The sequence below is a fragment of the Podarcis raffonei genome, chromosome Z (genome assembly GCF_027172205.1).
Source record: "Podarcis raffonei isolate rPodRaf1 chromosome Z, rPodRaf1.pri, whole genome shotgun sequence".
NCBI classification, from domain to species: Eukaryota; Metazoa; Chordata; class Lepidosauria; order Squamata; family Lacertidae; genus Podarcis; species Podarcis raffonei.
The window spans coordinates 17,127,631-17,148,723 of record NC_070621.1 but is presented as its reverse complement, the minus strand read 5'-3'; the positions used below and the strand labels follow the sequence as shown (position 1 = coordinate 17,148,723).

The following is a 21,093-nucleotide window of genomic DNA, read 5'->3' as shown; positions in this document are numbered from 1 at the left end:
TAAGGTGAGTTTAGACTTTAGAGAAAAGACCAGTAAGAAGAAACATGACAGAAGTTTATAAAATAATGCAAGGCAGAGAGAAAAAGGATAGAGAAAAGTTCTTCTCCTTCTCTCACAACACTAGAAGTCACAGACATCCAATGAAGCTGAACATTGGAAGATTCAGGACATAGAAAATAAAAGTACTTCTTCATGCAGCACATAGTTAAACTATGGAACTCACTCCCTCAGGCAGTAGTGATGCTTACCAACCTGGATGGCTTTCAAAGAGAATTAGACAAATTCATGGAGAGGACTACTAGCCACAATGGCTATGTTCTGCTTCCATAGTCAGAGGCAATAAATGTTTCTGAATACCGGTTGCTGGAAGCCACAAGAGAGAAGAGGGCTCTTGTACTCAGGTCCTGCTTGTGGATTTCCTGTTGTGGCATTTGGTTGGCCACTGTGAGAACAAGATGCTGGACTAAGTGGGCCGACTTTGTCAGGATCCATCAAGACTCTTTTTATGCCCAGGTAAGTTTTGGGGTCCATGAGTTCCTTTGCTTGCAGCTTCCTATATCTCCAGTTTTTGGAAAGTCCTCAACAAAGAGCTCCAGAAAGTCACTCCATATCTTTTGGAAGTCTTGTTCTTTAATTCCCCCGCTCTCCTGCCTCATGAACTGCTACTTGTAGGGTGTCTTGAATCCAGCTTTCTGCACTTGGTACGGTCAGTGGTTTCCAGTGCCAGAGCTTTGTTACATACAATGGAATTTGAAGGAAAATGCAACTTAAGTTATTCTAGAAGAAAGTATTGGCGCACTCCAAATTGTTTGCCATGTACCTGCACAGAAAATAGCAATACAAAGTAAATGATAATGATGATATTCCCTAGAGAATCACTTTCATTTTTATTTTAAAAAAAATCTTTTTAAAGTTCTACCTGTGTTTGTTTGTTTCCAGGATCTGGACTCATCCCTTGAATAAATTTTTCATTTCTTGAGCCATTCTGGTGCCAACGCTTTTGCACCTGCTTGCCAAGCGGAGGGGAAGAGAGAAACGGAGGCGGATCGCTGGCTCCAGAGGCCCCTCCCCCTCCGAGGCCCCTCCCCCTCGCCCTCCGTCCACATGGCGAGGGCCTCACCTGAGAAGGGGAGCCAGGCGTCCGTGGAAGCGCGCACACTCTAGGTGGGTGGAGGGCTATCCGTGGATCGGGACCTTTCAACCCATCCCCGACGGGGGCTCTGATCCCACCCAGGCTTCCCCGCTGGCCCGGCTTCCCCGCTGCTCGCTCCTGTCTCTCTCTCTCTCTTTTTCTCTCTCTCCAGAGAACCTTCCAGCCGTGCCAAAAAAGCCTGCTAGGTATTTGAATAGCACAAAGGAACCGCCGCGCCTCCATTGGCCGGCTGGTCCTCGGCGGGGCGGGCGCGGGCCGCCACTCGAGCCGAAAACCGTGCTCCCATAGGCCGGGGGGCGGTGCCGAAGAGAGTGCATAAATAGCGGGGGTCGGCTAAGCAAGGGCTTATTGCCCGCTGCATTCACCAAGCACGGCCGACAGTGGAGGGCGGAGAGCGAGCGAGCGCGAGAGAGCGAGCGCGCAAGGAGGGGTGCGGCTCTGCGCCTGCCCGGGGATGGTGAGCTGTGCGCCGGGCTGCTAAGACGGAGAGAGAGCCCCGCTCCAGGCCGGGCTCGGGGTGGATGTGGGCCCGGGGACGGGAATGGAGTGCGCCCTGGACGCCCAGAGCCTGATCAGCCTCTCGCTGCGCAAGATCCACAGCTCGCGGACGCAGCGCGGCGGCATCAAGCTGCACAAGAACCTCCTGGTCTCTTATGTGCTCCGCAACGCCCGGCAGCTCTACCTGAGCGAGCGCTACGCCGAGCTCTACCGCCGCCAGCAGAGCCACCACTACCACCACCCCCAGGAAGGCGGGCTCCTGGCCATGTCGCCCGTCGGAGGAGCAGGCACGCCCGCTTCGCTGGGCGAGATCTCGGCGGATTTCAGCCCTCTCCACTTGCCCGTCGAGGCAGCCGACGAGGCGGACGACGGTCTCCAGCACGGGCAGCTGCGGGGCTGCGCCTTGGCTAGAGGGGGTGGCGAGTCTGCTCTGGAGATGTCCGGGTGCGCCCAGGACGAGGAACCTTTGGCCGGACTGCCTTCGCTCATGCCGCCCGCTCAACCCCCGGCAACCCTCTCGGGGCTCTGCAGGGACTCTCCTCTGGCTTTCTACCACCGCGCCGCCACGCCGCCGGCGCCCGGGCTGCTTTACGCAGTGCCGGGGAGCTGCGACTTCTCCAGCGGAAGCAACAGCGTCAGCACAGGCTCTGCTGTGCCGTCGGGGCTGGTCCCGGCTCCGTCCCCCTCCGCCTCTCCGCACTGCTCCAGCCGCACCACTGTTTTGGACTTGGACACGCACGTGGTGACCACGGTGGAGAACGGCTACTTGCACCAGGACTGTTGCTCGCCCTGTCCTTGCGGCGGCGGCGGCAGCCCAGGCGCCGCGGTGATGGGCGTCCCCCCCAGCCCGGGCTACAAGCGCAAATACTACCCTGGTCACGAGGCCGTGGAGGAAGGAGAAGAAGCAGGAGGCGGTGGGAGACGAGGAGGAGGGGGGTCCGTCGTGGGGACGGCGACCCCCATTGGTGGTGTGGGCGGTGGCGGTCCCCCTCCTCCGTCTCACCCCGCCTTCGCTCCCTGCCCCAAGCGCGCCCGCTTCGAGGATTTCAGCGCGGAGCAGCCCCCGACGGCTCCTTCGCCGCCGCCGCCACCACTTCTGACGGCGCCCCCGACGGCGTCTCCTCCCCAGGACTCGTCCAACATCTCCAACTTGATTTCCATCTTCGGCTCCGGTTTTACCGGGCTGGTGAGCCGGCAGCAGCAACAGCACCCCTACCAAGCCCACCACCAGCAGCAAACCCACCACCAGCAGGCGCCCCAGCAAACGCCGCAGCCGGACCCCGAGCAGCCCTTGAACGGGCAACTGTGTAGCAAGCAGGCGCTGGCCAGCTTGGGGGCTTGGACGCGGGCAATCGTGGCCTTCTAGCCGGGAGGGGGAAAGATCCGACGGGGCGGGAAGGAATAAATGCCTGCTGCTTGGCTCTTTTGGTGGGGGTGGGGAGCTTGGGGAGACCCTGAAACAAAGACTGAAGTTGTGGGGAGGGGGGTGGCTTGGGGCAGTTGACAAGCCAAGCGAATGTTTGTTTTTTTTCTAAATTGTACCATAGAATTTACTTCGAAGATTCTTGCGCCTTTATTTTTCCAGAGATGATGAAGAAATAGTACCTATTTAAACAAAAAGCCCCAACAACAACAAGAGTTCTTTTGTGTCTTTCCCCCCCACACCCCCTGGATGGTGTTGAGTTGTTTCGTTTTTTTCTTTAACTCTTTCCAGGCTTTATTGTATTTCATTTTTATTTGCCCCCCAAAAACATTGGTGGGGAGGGGAGGAATGCAGGAGGTGAAAAGATGGATAAGGAGAATAAGCTGTGTGAGAGAGAAAAGAGTTTACACCCGAGGTTAAAGTGCTCTAGGGAAAAGGTAGTTCTGGCCATTGAATTGTGACTCTCCAAAATTAGGGGAGAACTTCAATACCTGAAGCAACTCCTATCTCCCTCCCACAAGAAGTGTTGTAGAACTTGACACATTGCCTTTTTCAGCTGAGCCCAGAATAGTCTGCAGAACTATGGGCTGAATGGGGGGCTTTTATGCATTATTATTATTATTACTACTATTACTATTATTATTATTTAAAAAACGTTTAAACTAGAAAACTGGCTGTGTTTCTTTAGCAATCTAAACTTTCCAAAATGCATTTTAAAAGGGGTGGGTTTCTATAGCTTTTCTTCTTCCTGTCCCCCAAAACAGACACATTTCTATGGGGCTGGGATGTTTCCCTGCGTAGTCACTTGAGTTCTTATAAGGGGAAGGTGGGGTGGTCCTTCCTAGTTCCTGCTAGGGGTTCATAGGAGTTTTGGGATAGTGGAACAGACAGGGGTGGGGGGTGGATTCTCCTTCCTTGACCATCTGTCAAGGATGCTTTCGCTATGATTTCTGCATTGCAGGAGGTTGGAGTAGATGACCCTTGGGGTCCCTCCCAACTTTACAGTTCTATGAAATCCCCCCCTAAATAATAATAAAAACTTGCTAACATAAAAAAAATAGTTGAAAACATCAACAGTGTACAACTTTTCCTGGTTGAAATCTGGATGATGTGATTAGGTATATGTAGCCTAATTTAATGTGAGGGTCTCTTTCCCCTTTTGTATTATTTGCCATTCCTTGAAGTATATAGTTCTGTCCAACACTGCTCTTTTTAAAAAAAAAAGTTTGGGGGAGGAAAGGTGGGGAGTGATGAGATCTCAACTACTTTACCCATCATGCATAGCGCTCTCACAGGTCCTGCCTCCCTCCCTTCCCCCCAAATGTGTGTGTGTGTGTGAATGTCACAAGTAAATGTGTTAACACTATTTTCATGTCTTTAAATGTGGTGGGTGGTTTGTTTTTCCCCCTTCTCAAAATATTTTGAACTCTCCTGATGCAACCAGCAATTGTTTGGTCCTATGTGCAAAACAAGGTCTGTGTTTCTGTAACCCTATTCTTTTTTTTTCTTTCAAATAAACTTTGTGTTCTTTTTATTAAAGGGAGAAAATAAAGAACCTTTTGTTGTAAAAAGGTGGATTTTTCTGCTTTTGGCATCCAGCTTTCACATTAAAGCACTGTGTGTATTAAAGGACGCGTCCCTAAGCATTATTTTCCCCTCTTTGTATCTCTGTATATTTTTGTGTGTGTGCATACTGAATTGTATATCACCGGGTAAAACTGTTCAGATTTGTTTAAATTTATAATCTTAATAAAAAGTCCAATTATAAAAAATGTTGAAGTGTGTGTACCTTCACAACTCAATCCTGAAAAAGACTGGCTATAGATGGCAATTTTTAAAGACTTGGTATCAAGCAAAGTTTGCAGCCAGATTCAAAACTCCCCTTCCCTGTTGGAGTTAGATCTCATTGGGATTATATCCACCTGAGTTTTAACTGGGAAGACCCACTGAAATTAACGGACCAAGGGTATCCATGTCCATTGATTTCAGTGGGGCTACTCTAAGCAGAGCCAGCACTGAATACAACTCACTAATTACAAAAGTGGCTACTCTCAAGTAAAGTTTCTTATTATACACATTTTTGGAGTGGCTGCTCCCTTGATCTGAGTTAAATAAGCATTGGGTCAGGATGTTAGGAGAGTATTCTTTGAGACTTCTAAATCCAATAACTGATGTGTGAAGATTTATTCCTGAAACATCTGTGAGGTTAACTTTTTTTATACATTACACCTTTTGTGGAAAGACTCTGAACTTATCACAAGATACAGGCAAAACATTTGCTCACTCCAACTGCTTAACCAGAGTTCCCTTGGGGTGGGAGAGTTTAATTCATCACCCAATACTTTTTAATATGGGTTCTCTTATTTGTAGGGGATCCATCAGCAGGGAAGGGACAGAGAACTGTAGAAAATTTTCTCAACACCAGGAGGAAAAACCCAGTCTGCTTTCCCTGATCCCAAACATGTTTTCTCCAAAAAAAAACCAAGCCACCAGCAAAGCAGCTTACTCCCAAGTAATCTCAAAGCTTGGTTTTTTTGTTTTAAAGATGAATATATTTGGAAAGTTAAATCAAGGCGTTTGCAGGGAAACCTTAAAATGCCATTTGCTCCCTTGTGTCTAAGATGTACTTCTGAAGTTTTAGGCATCCTGAGGTTTTGCTTTTTTTATAGCTGGTTAATCTCTGCTCTGTGCCACTTGGTGGTGTATATGAGTGTGTTCCACAGATACACGCGCACACCCCTCTTCCAACCAAATGAATGAAGGTAATAAAAATATTTTCTGACCACCTGCAGGCCGACCTCAGAATGATTTTAATTTTAATTTTATTTAAGCTCCGGCTTCCAGAGCAGCTTCATAGGATGGGAGGGTATTTTTGTTCTTCGGTTGCTCCAAATTTAAAGGTAAGAAATTGCTGCCTTACCTTAGGTGTGGGGTTTTTTTGCGGGGCGGTGGGCGCTTTTATTCTCCGTTGTTTTGCACCAACCGCGTTTGCATTTGAAAGTCTGTTGTGAAGATCTTCCTACCTTGCGCGCACACACGCAATCTTTAAAGTGGGGAAAAGATCTTCCTTAAAACTGAGGTTTCCGTTTTTTACAAAAAATAACTTTATTATACAAAACCTCTAAATTGTAATAGGGTTGGTTTTTATCACAACTAATCGCCTGTTTTTGTTTTTTAAAGCAAAATTTGTAGTTTCCTCCCCTTTTTGAATAGTCGGGATTTATTTTTTAAAATAATAGTTTGTTTTTCCTCCAACTAAAATCTTTTTAACAGCGGCGTGGGCTGGACGCCTCTAGGTGGTTGGCTTAACTAAGGTAGTTGCTAGAGCTCCTCCTAGCGTCCAGCTCTGGGAAAGGCTGCAACTTGCTTTTTCAGGTAGAAAGGACCGGGGCGTTCTTTTCCCACCCCCAAAGCACATTTTTGCAGGAGGATGTTTGGGTGAGGTTGGGGGAATCTGGAAGCAAACGGGATTTTCGCTTCCGTTAAGACTGGAGTGAATATGTTCAAAGTAAAAAGTTTACCCACCCCGCCCACAATATCTCTCATATAAGTTGCATTTTTTAAAAAAAAAAAACAAAAAAACCGACTTTCCAGATCAAATGAATGAAAGTGGTCCGGGAGTTTGGATGAAACTTCTCTACAGACCTGCAATTAGGAATTGGTTAGCACTCCCAGCACCCCTAACCATTGGCTGCATTGGCTGCTGAGAGTGACTGATAGCTGAAAGCCCATGGAGGGCAGCAAGTTGAGGGAACACTGATTTAGGTGTCTCCCTTTCCCATATGTGCTAACACCTTGGATGAATCAAAGTGATAATGTGCTTCTGAGCACAAGAATAATATTTCAATCAAGTATGCTGAGGGCCACAGTCATATATTTTGAGAAATTAAAGCACTTAGAATCAGAATCGTAGAGTTGGAAGGGACCCTGAGAGACATCTAGTCCACCCCCTGCAATACAGGAATCTCAACTAATGCATCCAACCTCTGCTTAAAGGTAAAGGGACACCCTGACCATTAGGTCCAGTCGTGACCAATTCTGGGGTTGCAGCATTCATCTCGCTCTATAGGCCGAGGGAGCTGGTGTTTGTCCGCAGACAGCTTCCAGGTCATGTGGCCAGCATGACTAAGCCGCTTCTGGCGAACCAGAGCAGCGCACGGAAACGCCGTTTACCTTCCCGCCAGAGTGGTACCTATTTATCTACTTGCACTTTGACATGCTTTCGAACTGCTAGGTTGGCAGGAGAACCTCTACTTAAAAACCTTCAAATAAGGAGAGTCCATGAAATATACTCGGTGTCCTGTAGTGATTTCATGCTTTTTACTGCAGCTTGTAAAACAGTGATTGAATTGCCCCCCAAACCCTAGGCTTTTATATACATTATTTACACAATGAGTCCTGTCTGATTGGCTGATTCTGCTTCCCTCCTGGAGCCTGATTGGTCTTTTCCTGCAGGCCAATCAGTTGTTGCATTCTAGGATCCTACTTGCCTATTGTTCTAGGATCCAAGATTAGTACATAACACCCCTCCCCTCTAAGTTCCCGTTGCGCCCAGGTTAGCATTCGTAGTCGTTGAGGTATGCCAGTCGCCTACGTATGCGTTGTGGTCTCGGGTGTCTCTCGGTAGGGGTTACTGGTTCTGGCTCTTGTTCTGGGGCTGCCAGCTGTGACAGGGCCATTGGGTTGGGCGCTGCTGGTCCACTCGGTCGTGGTTTTGGTGTCTGTGGCTGCTCAGCCTCGGGGGTCACTTCTGGACTTCCTAGTTCTGCCTCCCTTACCTGCTCCTCCTGCTGTATGGGCCTCACCCTTCTGCTATCCCCTTGGGATTCCTTTGTGCAGCCCTCCCTGGGTGTGTTTCGTGTAAGGCTGTGAGGACCTTTTGGCGCAGAGGCTGGGGAACAACCACCCTGCTTCACCATAACAGGCACCCCTTGTGGGCTAACAGTTTGTGTTTGCGGGTCGTATAGGCTGCAAATTCCAGCCCAGGGTTGCTACTGGGCCATCCCTGCCACACCCAGTCCAGGACCCGGGAGATGACCCTTTCCTTCATGGAGTGGCGTGCTACTTCTGGTGCCTGAATGGGGCATTCAGGAAGCTGTTCCAGGCTCATGACCCCATGTGCAGGTGCTGGGTCAGGGCTGGTCTCAGGTAGTGGCAGTCTGCTGAGGGCATCCGTGTGGCCCATCGACTTCCCGGGCCAGTGGACCAGTGTATACTGGTAGCCGGTGCGGAAAATCGACCACCTGAGGATGTGGCGTGACAGTACTTGTGGGGTCTGCTTCTTGGGGCGAATAGGCCAAGCAGCGGCTTGTGGTTGGTCACGGCGGTAAAGGGGCGCCCATACAAGAAATTGTGAAATTTCTTTACTCCCTTCACGATTGCCAGGCCCTCTTTGTCTATTTGCGAATAGTTCCTCTTGGCTGTGGAGAGAGTCTGGGAAAAGTAAGCCACTGGCACCTCTCTTCCATCTGGAAATTGGTGACCTAGTACGGCGCCAACACCATAGGGCGAGGTGTCGCATGCCAGCACCACCGGCAACCTCTTGTCAAAGTGCACCAGGCTGAGTTCGAGACGAGCAGATCTTTGACCGCTTGGAACGCAGCCTCCTGGCGCTGCCCCCACACCCACAGGGCCCTCTTGTCTAGCAGTCTGTGTAGGGGCTCCGCTACCGCTGCCTTGTGCGGTAAGAAGGCATGGTAAAAGTTCAATAGTCCCAAGAAGGTCTGGAGTTCCGCCTTACCCTTAGGTGCTGGGGCATCACAAATAGCCCACACCTTGTTGCCGGTCGGGTGGACTCCATCTGCGTCCACCATAAATCCTAGAAAATCCACCTGTTGTACTCCTAGCAGACACTTTTCCCGCTTCACCTTGAGGCTGGCCGTCTGGAAACGGTGCAGGACGGTGCAGAGTCGGTCCCCGAACTCCCCCGGCGTGGTCCCAGCGATCTACACATCATCGAAGAAGGGGGTGATTTTGGAATATGCCTAGCACCAAGCTGATGCCAAATTGCAGCCGCTTGAAACGGAACACGCCCCTGTGCATTACAATCGTCTGTGCCTCGGCGTTGGCCTCGTCCACCGGCAACTGCTGATAGACCTGGGCCAGGTCCAGCTTGCCAAAAATCTTAGACCCCACTAGGGTGGCGAGGACATGGCTGACCACTGGCACCGGGTATGTATGAGCCATAAGGGCCTTGTTTATAGTACATTTGTAGTCTGCACAGATGCAGACTGAGCCGTTGGGCTTGACGGGTGTGACGATCGGGGTTTCCCAGGGGGCATTAGGCACCGGCTTGAGTACTCCTTGCTCCACAAACCAGTCTAATTCCTCGTTGATGCGGGGTTTAAGGGCAAACGGGACCCAGTGGGCCTTGAACCTGATGGGCCGTATGGTGGGGTCTAGTTGTAGGCCAACGGGGGCGGGGGCTGTATATCGTCCCAATGCCCCGTCAAAAACCTCTGGAAACTCTTTGCAGATGGCATCCACGTGTGAGCTGGTGCGTATCACTCCGGTGATGGCTAGCCCCAGTGGCCCAAACCACGCCAACCCCAGTAAGCTAACTTAGCTCCATGCGGCACGGGGCTCCCTCTATCTGTACCTCTATGTATTTTTTTTCCGCATTAGAATGAGACAACTGGTATACCTGACAGTCTGTGATCTCCGTCGAGTTGCCTGGGGCTCTTGGGTCGGTCATCTGGTTCGAGGCATTGGGCGGGGCGGGCATGGCACACCCAGGCAATGTGTCCCACTTTTCTGCATTGTCGGCATTCTGCGTTGTGGAAACAGCAAGTCGTCCACTCGTGGCTCTCCCTGCAGCTTGCGCAGTTCCCCTCTTCCGGACAAGGCTGTCATAGTGGACGGTGGCTTGTGTGTGCTGCTGCACTCGGTGCACATCCTCCCGATCGGATTCTGAGTTGTCAGTGAGGTCCTCATGGTGGACCCTCGGTTGGGAAGACATGTTTGACTGGAATCCTTGCGCTGACCTCTCGGAGGCTTCAGTTGCTAGAACCGCCTCTAGGGTGACCCGGAACGTCAGGTTCTTCTTGGTGTAGAGCACCGCTGTAGCTTCTCATCCCTCAGGCCACCCACGAGGTGGTCACGGAGCATGTTCTCAAACTCTGTGAAGTTGCAGAGCCGGGCAGCCTGGCAGAGGGAGGTCACATACCCGGTTATGGTTTCTCCGGGGGCCTACGCTTTGTGTAGAAGGCGTTGCGACACGCTACCACTGAGGGCTGTATCAAGAAGTGCCCCTTCAGCCGTTCCATTATCATGTCGTAGGGGACAGTCGCAATATTTGCGGGAGTGAGGAGGGCTCAGGCGATCTCGAATGTTTCTTCTCCACAGACGCTGAAGAATGTCGCCCTCTTCTTGGCTGCATCGGTGACATCCTTTGCTCCAGGAGGAACTGGAAGCGGGTGGCGTATTCTTCCCAGTCTCCTGAGGCTGGGCTGAATGGCATGAAGCTGTTGTCTGTCGCCATTCTGGGTCCTTGGGTCCTGGAGCTGTAGCCTGGATGCGCAGTGCGATGCTATGTTGCCTGTGGCGGCTGTGTGCGGTGCGCGGCAGACAGCTCAGCAGGATCCCACCTTCGTCGCCAGTGAAATATACTCGGAGTCCTGTAGTGATTTCATGCTCTTTATTGCAGCCTGTAAAACAGTGATTGAATTGTCCCCCAAACCTCAGGCTTTTATATACATTATTTACACAATGAGTCCCGTCTGATTGGCTGATTCTGCTTCCCTCCTGGAGCCTAATTGGTCTTTTCCTGCAAGCCAATCAGATGTTGCATTCTACGATCCTACTTGCCTATTGTTCTAGGATCCAAGCTTAGTACATAACAGTCCACCACTTCCCGAGGGAGTCCATTCCACTGTTTTTGTTTTTTTAAAAATATATTTATTAAGATTTTCACATTTAATACAATAAAAAAGAATCAAAAAGGAAAAAGCAAAAAAGATTAAAAACACATAAATTTCACAATACCTATTTTTCAATAACATATTTCCCTGACCTCCTCATACCTCCCTTTCTTGTATTCCAGTTCAAATTGTTAATTCAGCAAATCCTTATCCATAATTTTTAACCTATTTCTATACTTAGTTTAACATATTATTTTACTTTTTCTCTTTCATCCATTTCCTCAATTTATTTTTGCTAACCTTATTTTCATTTAATTTAGTTCATTTTAAAAAACCAATTTTACCTTATCCAAACTTAAACATCAATACTTATACATCAATACACATTCTTAAAACATTCTTTCTAAAGTCGACCCAAATTCCCTTCCACGAATTTCCCAATTTTCATACACATTACAAAAACAAAATAAAAACAGAACACATTATAATTATGTACCCTTTGGATTCCCAAACCCCACCCCACCCTTTCCCGGTTTCAGTCCCCAACAAATGTCCATCAGTCTTAATCTAGTATTAGCCTGGAGATCTCACATCCGAGGCTCTTAATTCTCTCTCAATTCCTCTCTGCCGGTTTTTTTGATAGTCCTTAAAATTGAACACCAAATCTTGGAGAAGCTCTGGCCCTACGGGATCCATGTTTCTTCCAACCAGTCCTTCATACTTAAAAGTGGAGCCCAAATCTTGTTTCTTACTCCTTTCAAGTCCAAATGTCCCCAAGGCTCCAACCTCCACCTTAAGCAAATTTGTAATCCTTAGGTCTTCAGATCTCCACATAAGGAGATCTCTCCTTTTTTCAATCTCCAATTCAGGCCAGATTTTCCACATCAAGTTCTTATTTTCCTTCATTACCATCATGTCAGGCCTCAAGTCCTCCTTCATCATCTGCAGAATTACAACTCCTCCTTCCTTTTCTTCAGGGACAACATATGTTTCCTTCTCCAAATTCTCAAAGTTGTCAAGTTTCTCTTTTTGTTCAGTTGAATAAACTTCCTGATTCAAATCCTTATCAGATTCAATAATATTGTTTACAGTTGAGTCCAGAGTTGTAACATTTGTAGCCAAAACATCAATTTGGCCTTGTAACTTTCCCAAGAGAACAAAGACTCTGTCCAATTCAGCCTGAATTTTCCCTCCTCCAGCCATTCTTGTAATGTCCCAAAACCCCCTCTAGAGGGATTTTGGTTTCTTAATATGGAGTCCATTCCACTGTTGAACAGCTCCTACTGTCAGAAAGTTCTTCCTGATGTTTAGTTGGAATCTCCTTTCTTGTAGCTTGAAGCCAGTGGTTTGGGTCGTACCCTCTGGAGCAGGAGAAAACAAGCTGGCTCCATCTTTCATGTGACAGCCCTTGAGATATTTGAAGATGGCTATCATGTCTCCTCTCAGTCTCCTCGTTTCCAGGCTAAATATACACAACTCTCTTAACTGTTCCTCATAAGGCTTGGTTTCCAGACCTTTTATCATCTTGGTTGCCCTCCTCTGCACACATTTCAGCCTGTCGATATCCTTCCCAAACTGTGGTGCCCAGAACTGGGCACAGAACTCCAAGTGTGGTCTATCCAAGGTAGAATAGAGCAGTACTATGACTTCCTTAGATTTGTTGAAGCAGCCTAGAACAGCATTAGCATTTTTTGCTGCTGCATCACACTGTTGACTCATGTTAAGCTTGTGGCCTACTAAGACCACTGGATCCTTTTCACTAGTACTACTGGCAGGCCAGGTGTCCCCCATCTTATATTTGTGCTGTCGGTTATTCCTGTTAAGTGTAAGGTAAAGGTAAAGGGACCCCTGACCATTAGGTCCAGTCGTGACCGACTCTGGGGTTGCGGTGCTCATCTCGCTTTATTGGCCGAGGGAGCTGGCATATAGCTTCCGGGTCATGTGGCCAGCATGACTAAGCCGCTTCTGGCGAACCAGAGCAGTGCATGGAAATGCTGTTTACCTTCCCGCAGGAGCAGTGCCTATTTATCTACTTGCACTTTGACGTGCTTTCGAACTGCTAGGTTAGATCCTTAAAATTGGTCCTATTGGAATTCTTTCTTCTTCTTTTTAGTTTTGGCCCAGTTCTCCAATCTGTTAAGGTCATCTTGAATCCCAATTCTGTCTTCAGTGGCATTGCCTATCCCTCCCAGTTTCGTGTAAAGTGCAAATTTGATGAGCATCCCCTCAATTCCTTCATCTATCATTTATAAAGACGTTGAACAACAATGGGCCCAGGACAAAATCCTGTGGCACCCCACATATCACTTTTTTCCAGGATGGTGAGGAACTCTCAGTGAGCACCATTTTGGTTCAATCAGGCAATCAGCTACAAATCCACCTAACAGTTATCTCATTCAGCCCACATTTTACCAGATTTTCTGCAATAATATCATGTGGGACTTTGACAAGCGCCTTTCTGAAATCAAGATACACCACATCCACAGCATTCCCCTATCTTCCAAGCTTGTAACTCTATCAAAATAAAACAAAAAAAGAAATTAGATTTGTCTGGCATAATGTTTTTGAGAAACCCATGCTGGGTCTTAATAACCACAACATCCTTCTCTAAGCGCTCACAGCCTGACCGACTAATGATGTTTCAGGACATTTCCTGGTATTCATGTCAAGCTCACAGGTCAGTAGTTCCTTGGGTCCTCTTTCCCCCCTTTTTGAAGATGGGAACAACATTTGCCCGCACCCAGTCCACAGGGACCTCACCTGTTCTCCAAGAATTCTCAAAGATTATAGACAGAGATGACATCCCCAGGCTCCTTTTGTTCCCTTGGGTACAGCTCATCGGGCCCTGGAGATTTGAATTCATTTAAATTAGCTAGGTGTTCCCTTAGCACCTCTTTTCTTATCTTGGGCTACAGCTCCCCCCCCCCCGCATCCTTTATTCTGTTATCAGCAGGTTGGGCACTGCTTTCCTTTTGGGTGAAGACAGAAGCAAGTAGGTGTTGAGCAATTCCACCTTCTCTCTGTTCACAATAGCATTTTCTCCTTTTCCACGCAAGGGATCTCTTCTTGCTTGTTCTTCCTCTTTCATCAAAGCCAAAGAAACATATTATTATTATTATTATTATTATTATTATTATTATTATTATTAATAATAATAATGTATTATTTATACCCCGCCCATCTGGCTGGGCCTCCCCAGCCACTCTGGGCGGCTTCCATAAAAACCAAAAATACAGTAAAATATCACACGTTAAAAACTTCCCTGAACAGGGCTGCCTTAAGATGTCTTCTGAATGTCAGGTAGTTGTTTATCGCTTTGACATTTATCATTATTGTCCTTTGTTAGGGAAGTCTATGGTCATAGCAGAACCTCCACATCCAGGGCAGTCTACCTCTGAGTACCGGGGGGGGGGGACACAAGAACTGGAGAGTGCTGTTGCACTCAGGTCCTGCTTGGGGGCTTCCTGTAATAGGCATCTGGTTGGCCATACTGAACACAGGATGCCAAGCTAGAGGGCCCCCTTTGGCCTGATCCAGCAGGGGCCACTCAAAGCCATTCCAAACACATGTGTGTTCCAGTCTGTAAGGCAGAGATGGGGGGAATCTGTGAGCCTCTAATAATAATAATAATAATAATTTATTATTTATACCCCGCCCATCTGGCTGGGCTTCCCCAGCCACTCTGGGCGGCTTCCAAAAAATATTAAAATACTGTAATACATCAAACATTAAAAGCTTCCCTAAACAGGGCTGCCTTCAGATGTCTTCTAAAAGTCTGGTAGTTGTTGTTCTCTTTGACATCTGGTGGGAGGGCGTTCCACAGGGAAGGCGCCACTACCGAGAAGGCCCTCTGCCTGGTTCCCTGTAACTTGGCTTCTCGCAGTGAGGGAACCGCCAGAAGGCCCTCGGTGCTGGACCTCAGTGTCCGGGTAGAACGATGGGGGTGGAGACGCTCCTTCAGATATTCTGGACCAAGGCCATTTAGGGCTTTAAAGCACCAACAATTTGAATTGTGCTCGGAAACATACTGGGAGCCAATGTAGGTCTTTCAAGACCGGTGTTATGTGGTCTCTGCGGCCGCTCCCAGTCATCAGTCTAGCTAACCTACTGTACAGGGTTGTTGTTTTTGTGAAGGTGACATAGGAGGCATATGGTCTTCTCAGAAGGAGGGCGGGGTGAGATGGTAAGAAAGTGTGTGTTAAAAACAGAATGGTTTACAAGAATTCCAGATAAAACCATACAATTAAAAACTATGTAAAATGTTAAAATCAGAAATCAGTTAACTATTATAGAATGATGTATTCCTAATTCTTAAAACCCAATATATTGTTGGATGCATTCTGTTGAAGAGGGAAAATAAATATGCATTTTGAAACTGGTAAATCTGTTCAGTTCCTTCTTGTGTAAAATATATCTCATTTTTCTCCCTTTTCCTGTGGTTTTGGTACAACCATTTCCCTTTCTTTCTCACCTATAGGTGTATTCTGGGAAATAAAAGAACTGTAATGTTTAATTAGAATAATCCAATTTATAGAAGTATAGGTGTGCGTTTGTGAGAGAGGGGGAAATGTGGGGGACAAAGGCCTGGATGCCTAGCGGGGTGTGTGTTTAGAGGCTCCAGCTGCTCAGTGGCGTAGCGTGGGGGGTGCAGGGGGGGCCGGCCGCACCGGGCGCAACATCTGGGGGTTAGGGTTAGGGGGCGCAAATCCATGGGTTAGGGGGCACAAATCCACGGGTTAGGGGACACAAATTACTTGCCTTGCCCCGGGTGCTAACAACCCACGCTACGCCACTGCAGCTGCTGAGAATGCACCCCCTCTTCTTCTTCCCGTCTCCTTCCTCCAGGGAAATCAAGCATCTCCTCTTTTCTCAGGGTGAAAGTTACTTTCTGGATGCTGCAACAGACGCAGAATGAAAGACACTGGAGGCCCCCATGCGTCACCACGTGCATCCCAAAGGTGCCTCCCAAAGCATCAATATGCTTTGCTCGCTTGCTCCCACCATGGACTTGAGAGCGCTTTGCACAGATCCTGTTCAGCAGTGAAATCCATTTATTTATTTTTTAAATAACACAGACAAATGGGTACAGACGTGCACAGTGGTGCAGGCTGTGCAGGAACAGAGTTTGCTTCTTGACAAGAGTCAGTCTCTCTCTCTCCTGAAAGCCCAAACCCAGCCTTATATGCATATTCATAAGCACCTGATAAATTAATCATGATGTCAGTAACACTCAGGCTGCAAGGGAGGTGACAGGCAAATTTTGCCCTCTCCCCAGCATCTTCCCCTCATATTGGCTTACCGCTTTCTTGATTTTTGTTCCTGGTTTCCAAACACTGCTCTCAGGCCTCTCTCTCAAAGAACAGTGATTGAATTAGCTAGATAAAATGAACTCATCCTTGGGGGGGGGGATTTAAAAAATGGGGGGGGTAATTTGTTTGGGAGCACAAGCTCAATCTTTGCTTTCAGCCCCCCAAGCTACAAGGATTTGCAAATTAATAACAGTAGGAACAGACATCTGAGCATGCAAAGAGTGTGTTTTCACCCTCCTGGATACACATAGGATGAAGGCATGGGGTTTTCATGGCCAATGGCATGATGAGCTGCTCAGCTGATTCCACTGTAGCTAGTAATTCCTGATAGCTACATCTAATGATTAAGGCTGTTCCATGTGGTCTAGAAAGGTGACCTTTGGCACCCGATTACTTTGATTGCTTTAAAAGGATTGCAAAGAAATTGACTGTTTTTTCCACCCTTGCCTTAAAACAGGAGACTAAGAAGTGGCTTAGATGTCTTCCACACAACCCGGAAAGCAGAAAAATGGTAGCCCATGACACCCAGATGAATTAGCAAGGGTCCTTCTGTAGGCAAAGCATGAGCTACAGCCCTTCCCCTAAAAATAAAGGTTCTAGTCATCATTATTCAGGAGGGCTGGATTAAATGAGAACATGGGAAGCTGTCCTACTTAGGGTTAGAGACGATTGGTCCTTTTAGTTCGGTACTGTCTATACAGATTTGCAGGAGCTCTCCAGGCTCTCAGGCAGGGAATATTCCCATACCTACCTGTATATGCCACTGGGGATTGAACCTGGATACTGAGCTATTATAGAGGTTCTGTTGCCTGTCCATGCTCTTAAGCCAGCCTTGAGGAGGGCAGAAGCCAGGTGGCATCTAGGAGTGTGGATTCATAAATACGGCATCGTGCTTTATTTTACTAGGAAAATAGGCTATCTAGCACTTTCTGTTTTCTGTTTGTAAAAATCCCATATGCATTGGTTCCTCCCTGTAGTTTGACCAGGAAATAAATCCCTACTTTATGGGGTCTTCTTGTTTTGAACAGTTCATTTTAAAAAAAAAAAAACCAGTTTGCTCCTTAAAGCCAAAGCAATGACCAGCACCACAAACAGTGGAAAATGCAATTTGGATTTGACTCATTTGCAGCTCAAAAGGTCAATGTGGGTTTTTGCACAGAAGAAAGCTCCAGATAAATAGGATTTACTCCTGAGTAAGCAGACCTAAGATTGCAACCTTCAGAGAGTTTATTCCCTGATAGCCTCCTGATAGCGATGACTGATGAAACCAACTTGGAACTCTTGATTGAAGGGCTTGAAAAAGTAAACAATTCTTCCAAAAGTCTTCTAAATGTTTTGCAACGCACTCCTTTGGATCAAATTCCTGTTGAAATTTCAGTTTTAATTACGGTAAATCAACCCCAGAGGAATGTTAAAAAGACTATGCAACTGTTGCATACAGTTTTATCTAGAGCTGTTACATTTAGTAGTTTAATTGCTTCAAACATAGTAACATAAGAAGAGCCCTGCTAGGTCAGGCCAATGGTCCATCTAGCCCAGCATCCTCTTCTCAGTGGCCACCCAGATGCCTCAACAGGAAGGTCCAAAAACAGGATTTGAGAACACTCCCCACTTGTGATTTGCAGAAACTGGTATTCAGATACATTACTGCCTCCAACAGCAGAGGCAGACTATGAATGAGGTCAGTGGCACATCTAGTCCAGAATCCTGTTCCCACAGTGGCCAAGCACAACAGTACTCTCCCCTCCTAAGGTTTCCAGTAGCTGGTATTCAGAAGCATCGCTGCCACCCACAATGGAGGCTGAGCATAGCAGCAGGCAGAAAAGAGCCAGTGTGGTACAGTGGTTAGAGGAGCCTTTCTCAACCTTGGGTCCCCAGGTGATGTTGGACTACAATTCTCATCATCCCTTCCCACTGGTCCAGTTAGCTAGGGATGTTGGGAGCTGTAGTACAACAACATATGGGGACCAAAGGTTGAGAAAGGCTCTGTTAAAAGTGTCAGACTAGGACCAAGGAGACCAGGGTTCAGCCCCCACCCCGCTGCCATGAAGCTCACTAGGTGACCTTGGGCCAAACACTGCCTCTCAGCCTATAACCTACCTATCAATGTTGTTAGGAATTAAATGAGGAGGGAGAGAAGCATGTATAGCACCTTGAGCTCCTTGGATAAAAAGGTGGGCTATAAATTCAACAAACAAACAAGGAAATAAGGCCTGACAGGGCAAGCTGTAGGAAGACAGGCAGAGCTCAGCCTTCCACAACACACACTTTCCTGCCATGCCCTCACATTGCAGATCTTCTGTTTTAAGGCATAGAGAGGGCTTATTTTTAGCTTGTAAGCGTTTCAGGGCAGGGACTGGTCCTCAGAATGTGTTCTGGTTTGCAACTATTCTATGGTGAGTACACGAAGGTCCGTTACAGGATTAACATTCCATTAAACTAGGCTGGGAGACTTTCTTTCAATCCCAGGGCCCACACTGCAGTACTGTAGTGGGCACGGGCAGAGGGGGAAATGGGTGGAGCCTCAAGTTTGAGATGGGTTAAAGGTAATCTGCTTTGATCTGTTTTTGGAGCAGATCAAACTGGGTTTGAGGTTTTATTCCCAGGCAAACCTGGCAATGCTGAGGATTGAACCTGCAGCCTTTTGCATCCCCTAAAGCAGGTTTTCAACCTTGTTGAGTCCATGGCTCCCTTGACCAACTACGTTCTTTCTGCGACATCCATGGTGCTCAGGAGCTCAGTTATGTCACCCCTTGCATGCAGAGCTGGCAGCCCCTCACCCCTTTTCCAGCTCCTCAGCCTCCTCTCCTCTCTTTGGTCTCTGAGCTGCCCCCGCCCCTGCCCCAAAGAGAGGTGCCTTCTCACACTGCCCTACAGGGGCATGGACTCTCTGTCCATGCCCAATAGCAAAGGCTGGCAGACTGGCTGGCTGGGCTCCCTCGCCCACTTGCTTGCTTACTCCGAGGCTGCCTCAGCTCCTGGCAGCTAGCACCCCCTGGCAAGCCCCAGAGGCACCATTCGCCTGGAGAGCTTGTAGCCAGGGCTGCTGCAACAAACAGCTGTGCAAGCCTTTGGGAGGCAGAGATGCGAGAGGGCATCAAAGCAGGGAGGGAAGGAAAAAGGGACAAGGACCTGTGTTGCCCACGGCACTCCATCATTCAAGGCACCCCAGGGTGCCACAGTACACTGGTTGAAAACAACTGCCATAAAGGTAAAATTCTAGTCCTCAAGGTTCTGAATAAAGGGCTGAATTTAATGGGATAATGGGAACATTGGTCATCTAGCTCAGTAATGTCTACACAAACCAGCAGCAGCTCTCTAGGGTTTCAAGGAGGGAACATTCCCAGCCATACCTGGAGATGCTGTCTGGGACTGAACCCGCAACCTTCCACAAGCAAAGCAGATGCTCTGCCATTAAACTACAGCCCTTCTTGGGAACATTGGAACCTGCCTTATACTGAATCAGAACTAGCTCAGTACTGTCAACACTGACTGGCAGTTGAAGATTCAGGTCACAATCAAACCTGGGATTTTCTGCAAGCAAAGCAGGTGTCCTACATCTGAGCTATGGCCCTTCCTTTTAAATAAAGTAATAAACTAGTCCTCATAGTTCTGAATAAAAGGCTAGATTAAATAGGAGCATTAGGGAGCTGCCTTATACAGAGTCAGACCATTGGTCCATCTAGCTCAGTACTGTCTACACACACTGGCAGCAGTTCTCCAGGATTTCAGGGTCAGGGGTGTTACCCAAACCTACCTAGAGATGTCATGCAGGGCCAACCCACCCTCTATCCAGAGTAAGGCAATTGCATTTGGGAGGAGCGGCAGATCTGGGCTCCCAAGTAGCGCAGTACTTGCTGCCTCCTTTACTTGTCACTCATCACCAACCCCTTCAATGCACCAAGGCTTCCCGAGGCCACCTCCAGTTGCCTCAGGTGGCAGCAGAGGATGAGGCACTAGTAGCAGCAATGGGGGCAGAGAAGGAGGCAGTGGCAGGGGAGCAGCATTTTCTGTTTTGCATCAAGCAGCAGAATGCCTTGGGCTGGTCCAAATGTCAGGGATTGAACCCAGGGCTTTCAGTGCTGCAAGAAAAAAAAAATCTGCCCCATCCCCTTCCATACGACTGTACCAACCCCTCACACCGAACAAACCACGACAGCCATTAGATGCAAAACATGAAACTTTTTCTTCTTTTTAATTCAAACCACAATGCTAGAGGAAACCAGAGGAGTCAGGAAAGAGTGCCATGCGCAGAGAGCCTTGTCAGGTGGTGATTCTAGGCCAAGGGAAGTTACATGCGCTTCTTGGGTGGGGGGTGTTTGCAACAGACAGCAGAGGCGACAGAAACCATGCCCAAGGAACAGGAGGGTGGGTGGTCCATGGGAGGAGTTGAGCTGCAATGAAGGACCCAGGTTTTTGCAGAAGACGAAAGAGGAGGCAGCTGTTACACCACTAATGGTTGATGCATTCATGAGTGCCTTCTCAAAGGGTGGTGTGTATACATTAACAGGGAAGTATCCTGTTCCAATTTGCAAGCCGGCCAAGGGAGCCCGCTGCCCTGGCAGACACATCTTAGATAAACAGGTTTGCCAAGCTTTTAGTTCCAAAACCTGCCAAGCCTGTTTCACCCAGAGGCGAGAGCAAAACAAAACATTAATGCTTCAGTCCCTGAAATGTGAAACCACTCTCTCTCAAGCCAACTCTTAGTTGTCTATCTCCAACTAAGTGTGTGGGGAGTTTAATGTGGAAAAGGGGTGTGATTTTTAACTGGATGGGTTAAAAGAAAGCTCATCTCCAGCTATTACACATATAATGGCTTTGTGCTGGTTTTTCCATATAGGATATGCAAAT

General features: G+C 48.0%; 1 protein-coding gene across 1 annotated transcript; it reads left to right on the top strand.

The window, feature by feature from the left end:
- Window positions 1-1,131: 1,131 nt before the first annotated feature.
- On the top strand, window positions 1,132-4,703 carry IER5L (immediate early response 5 like). The gene has a single exon (XM_053373871.1). It carries the CDS (start codon window positions 1,695-1,697, stop codon window positions 3,015-3,017), a length of 1,323 nt encoding a protein of 440 aa, XP_053229846.1. The 5' UTR covers window positions 1,132-1,694; the 3' UTR covers window positions 3,018-4,703.
- Window positions 4,704-21,093: the final 16,390 nt, after the last annotated feature.